This window comes from Bos indicus, chromosome 7 (assembly GCF_029378745.1).
Source record: "Bos indicus isolate NIAB-ARS_2022 breed Sahiwal x Tharparkar chromosome 7, NIAB-ARS_B.indTharparkar_mat_pri_1.0, whole genome shotgun sequence".
Lineage (NCBI taxonomy): Eukaryota > Metazoa > Chordata > Mammalia > Artiodactyla > Bovidae > Bos > Bos indicus.
The window spans coordinates 8481512-8486924 of NC_091766.1; the positions used below are offsets into that span (position 1 = coordinate 8481512).

Below are 5413 nucleotides of genomic sequence, written 5' to 3' on the forward strand. Positions count from 1 at the left end.
AAAGAGAGAATTTTAAAGGCAGCAAGAGAAAAACAGAGTCATATATAAGGGAATCCACATATCAACTGATTTATCTGTAGAAACTTTGCAGGCCAGAAGAGAGTGACTTGATACATTCAAAGCACTGAAAGGGAAAATCCTGCAACCTAGGATCTCCTACCCTGGAAGGTTATCATTTAAAATAGAAGCAGAGACAAAGAAGTTCTCAGACAAGCAAAAATGGAAATATTTCATCAATAGGAAACCTACCCTAAAAGAAAAGGTGTAGTCTTCTCTAAATATAAAAGAAATATCTATAGGAAAGGTAAAATTCCACTAGGAAAGGCAAATATATAGTAAGGATTAAAGATTACTTAAATAATCAGTACATAGATTAAAAGACAAAGATATTTAAAAGTAATTATGATGGCATTGTACAGGAGACAGGGATCAAGACCATCCCCATGGAAAAGAAATGTGAAAAAGCAAAATGGCTGTCTGAGGAGGCCTTACAAATAGGTGTGAAAAGAAGAGAAGTGAAAAGCAAAGGAGAAAAGGAAAAATATAAGCATCTGAATGCAGAGTTCCAAAGAATAGCAAGGAGAGATAAGAAAGCCTTCCTCAATGATCAATGCAAAGAAATAGAGGAAAACAACAAAAAAGTGCTTCACGACCCAGATAATCATGATGGTGTGATCACTGACCTAGAGCCAGACATCCTAGAATGTGAAGTCAAGTGGGCCTTTGAAAGCATCAATATGAACAGAGCTAGTGGCAGTGATGGCATTCCAGTTGAGCTATTTCAAATCCTGAAAGATGATGCTGTGCAAGTGCTTCACTCAATATGCCAGCAAATTTGGAAAACTCAGCAGTGGCCACAGGACTGGAAAAGGTCAGTTTTCATTCCAATCCCAAAGAAAGACAATGCCAAAGAATGCTCAAACTACCACGCAATTGCACTCACCTCACATGCTAGTAAAGTAATGCTCAAAATTCTCCAAGCCAGGCTTCAGCAGTATGTGAACTGTGAACTTCCAGATGTTCAAGCTGGTTTTAGAAAAGGCAGAGGAACCAGAGGTCAAATTGCCAACATCTGCTGGATCATTGAAAAAGCAAAAGCGTTCCAGAAAAACATCTATTTTTGCTTTATTGACTATGCCAAAGCCTTTGACTGTGTGGATCACAATAAACTGTGGAAAATTCTGAAAGAGATGGGAATACCAGACCACCTGACCTGCCTCTTGAGAAACCTATATGCAGGACAGGAAGCAAGAGTTAGAACTGGACATGGAACAACAGACTGGTTCCAAATAGGAAAAGGAGTACGTCAAGGCTGTATATTGTCACCCTGCTTATTTAACTTATATGCATAGTACATCATGAGAAACGCTGGGGTGGAAGAAATACAAGCTGGAATCAAGATTGCTGGGAGAAGTATCAATAACCTTAGATATGCAGATGACAGCACCCTTATGGCAGAAAGTGAAAAGGAACTAAAAAGCCTCTTGATGAAAGTGAAAGAGGAGAGTGAGAAAGTTGGTTTAAAGCTCAACATTCAGAAAATGAAGATCATGGCATCTGATCCCATCACTTCATGGCAGATAGATGGGGAAACATTGGAAACAGTGTCAGACTTTTTTTTTTTTTTGGCTCCAAAATCCCTGTAGATGGTGATTGTAGCCATGAAATTAAAAGATACTTACTCTCTGAAGGAAAGTTATGACAAACCTAGGTAGCATATTGAAAGGCAGAGACATTACTTTGTCAAAAAAGGTCCATGTAGTCAAGGTTATGGTTTTTCCAGTGGTCATGTATGGATGTGAAAGTTGGACTGTGAAGAAAGCTGAATGCTGAAGAATTGATGCTTTTGAACTGTGGTGTTGGAGAAGATTCTTAAGAGTCCCTTGGACTTCAAGGAGATCAAACCAGTCCATCCTAGAGGAGATCAGTCCTGGGTGTTCATTGGAAGGACTGATGCTGAAGCTGAAACTCCAATACTTTGGCCACCTAATACGAAGAGTTGACCCATTGGAAAAGACTCTGATGCTGTGAGGGACTGGGGGCAGGAGGAGAAGGGGATGACAGAGGATGAGAATGCTGGATGGCATCACCAACTAGATGGAAATGAGTTTGAGTGAACTCTGGGAGTTTGTGATGGACAGGGAAGCCTGGTGTGCTGACAGAAAGAGTCAGACACAACTGCGTGACTGAACTGAACTGATGACTATAATAGACAGTAAAGAGATAAGCATGAATATGTAAAATATGACATAAAAACACAACATGTGGGGTATAGGAGCATACAAATGTAAATATTTAAAATATGTTTGAACTTAAATGACTATCAGCTTATTCAAGTAGATATAATTATGAGTGAAGAAATATGAAATCATGGTAAACACAAATCCAAAAACCTATAGGAGATAAACAAAAATAAAAAAGGAAGGAACTCAAGTATACCATTAAATAAACTCATCAAATCACAACAGGAGAAACAAAAGGAAGAAATGAACAAGAAGAACTATGAAAACAACTGAAAAACAAGGAATAAAATAGCAATAAGTACATAGCTATCAATATTTACATACCAATGGACTAAATGTTCCAATAAAAAAAACATAGCATGGCTGGTTGGAAAAAAAAGTCCTTCAATAAGCTGCCTGCAAAAACTCACTTCAGGGCTAAAGACACAAACAGACTGAAAGTGAGGGGATGGAAAAGATAGTTAATGCAAATGCAAACAACAAGAATGCAGGGGGAGCTCTACTCATGTGAGACATAATAGAGTTTAAAACAAAGGCTATAACAAAAGACAAAGAAGGACATTCTGTAATGATGAAGGGATCGTTACGAGATGAGGATATTACAGTTGGTAGCATACACATACCTAATACAGGAGCACCTATGTATTTAAAGCAAATACTAACAGACATGAAGGGAGAAATTGGCAATAATACAATAATAGCAGAGAATTTTAACACCCTAGTTCCACCAATGGGAAGATCATCCAGATCAATAAGGTATCAGTGGGACTAAATGACACAATAGGCCAATTGAACTAAATTGCTATCTAGAGGAAATTACATCCAAACCCAGCAGAATACACATTCTTTTTAAGTGGAGATGAAATGATCTCCTGGATAGATCACATACAAGGTCACAAAACACCCTCAATCAATTTAAGAGAACAGAAATTACATCAAGCATTTTCCTTGACCACAATTGTATGAAACTAGAAAACTACAGAAAGCAAACTAAAAAAAGCTAGATATGGAACAGGTTATTGATCACAGCTTCAGGATGAATGGACCCTGCTTACCCCTTGTTTTCAGAATTTTAGTCTCTAGAACTGTGAGGCAATAAATTTCTGTTGTTTAAGCCAACTATTTATGGTACTTTGTCATAACAGCCCCAGAAAAATAATACACCGTCTTTAAATATAGTCAAAGTCAAGACACAGTAAGATATAGTGATTACAGAACAGAAAAATTAAACTAATGTTTAGATATATCCAAGATTGTGAAAAATGCCTACCAATGGTTTGATCCTTGCTACTTATGAGAGTCCTACAACAATCCCATCACTGAGAGATGGTGCCCTGCTGAGGAGTCTCCCTAGGGTCCCCTTCAGTCTCTGTTCCTCAAACTGTAGATGAAGGGGTTCAGCATGGGGGTGACCACAGTGTACATCACTGAGGCCACCAGAATTGTCCTAGAGGATGAAATGACTGCAGAACTGAGGTAGACCCCTAGGCCTGTGCTATGGAACAAAGAAACCACAAAAAGGTGAGATCCACAGGTGGAAAAAGCTTTATACTTGCCCCTGGCTGAAGAAATTCTCAGGATGGAGGAGAAAATCTGAGAGTAAGAAAAAAGGATCCAAAAGAGAGGAAAAACAGCTAGAATAATAGCCACAAAATACACCACTATGTTATTGATCAGGGTGTCAGAACAGGTAAGCTTCAGGACTTCAAGAAGATCACAAAAAAAGTGTGGGATCTTCATGTTCATGCAGAAGGACAGCCTCAAGACAGTCAAAGTCTCAAGCAGGGAGCTTGTGACACTGAGGCACCAGGAACCCAGAGTCAGCATCCCACAGACCCAGGGGTTAATGATGACCATATAGTGCAGAGGGTGACAGATGGCCACAAAGCGGTCATAGGCCATCACACTCAGGATTAAAATGTCCAGGCATTCAAATACAAAGAACAAAAATATCTGGATGATGCAGCCTTCATAAGTGATAACTTTGCTCTGTGTCTGGATGTTCCATAGCATCTTTGGGATGGTGGTGGAGGTGAAACCGATGTCTGCAAATGACAGGTTGGAGAGAAAGAAGTACATGGGGGTGTGGAGGTGGGGGTCTGAGATGATGGCCAGGCTCCCAGCAAATGTGACCACGTACAAGGACAGAAACAGCCCAAAGAAGAGAGGCTGCAGGTCTGGGTCCTCTGTGAATCCCAGGAGGAGAAAGCTTCTTGTTTGGTTTATTTCCATGTGGCTGTCGGGTTTGTTCAGAATCAGCTGAAAAGAAACACGGAATTCACTCCAGATAATCATTAGTGCGAATGACAGAAATATCCTTAATCCAAACTCATGGAGATGTCATTCATTTGGGGCTAAAAATTTGATCTATTTGGTAACAAATTGTGGTTGCCATTGCTACTTGGAAAATCTGTTCCTAGGTTCAGTAGCTCTCTCTGAATAAAAAATATTTGGTAGAAATAAGGGGAGAAAAGATCAATAATTGTACCATAAGTTGAAAAATTATAAATAAGAATCTACTATGGAGAGAATTAGGATATAAAAAAGAATCTATTTGACTGATAAAAATTAATGTATTTAATGTATAAAGTCCTAAGTGTAAATCATAGAAAGATTAATGCATGAATTTAGAAAAAGGCATAGGATATTAAAGGTTCATAAAAGAAAGTGTAAAAAGGCAATAAATGTTAGACAAAAATTCTTTCTACTATTGCTCTATGAGGGATACTGTCTTCATTGCTAGAATTTATGTCTCTTCACAAAAGATTAAGAAGGAAAAATTCCATCATGTGGAAAGAAAAATAAAATTTCAAACACTTGCTATGAGAGGATAGTTGATCTGCTTTTCTGGCCTTGAGAAATTAAATCAGCATATAGATCTTTTATAATTAGACACATACTTGTACAAACCCAAGGGGAAATGACCTATAACAAGATACACTAAACTGTGGACAGGAATCACCTTTGAGTGGCAATAAAAGTCTAGATTTTTAGATTCATTTTATCCTACCTTTTCTTTATTTTTTTAAATTTTATTTTATTTTTAATCTTTACATAATTGTATTAGTTTTGCCAAATATCAAAATGAATCTGCCACAGGTATACATGTTTTCCCCATCCTGAACTCTCCTCCCTCTTCTCTCCCCATACCATCCCTCTGGGTCGTCCCA

At 38.2% G+C, this 5413-nt stretch overlaps 1 protein-coding gene across 1 annotated transcript; it reads right to left on the reverse strand.

Moving 5' to 3' along the window:
• Positions 1-3605: 3605 nt before the first annotated feature.
• On the reverse strand, positions 3606-4475 carry LOC109561169 (olfactory receptor 7C2-like). Its single transcript, XM_019963568.2, has one exon. The coding sequence runs from the start codon at positions 4473-4475 to the stop codon at positions 3606-3608; it is 870 nt and encodes a 289-aa protein (XP_019819127.2).
• Positions 4476-5413: the final 938 nt, after the last annotated feature.

What these genes read in the sequence shown, in the direction of transcription:
- LOC109561169 (XM_019963568.2), bottom strand. Translation starts at nt 4,475, where the DNA reads ATGGAAATAAACCAAACAAGAAGCTTTCTCCTCCTGGGATTCACAGAG.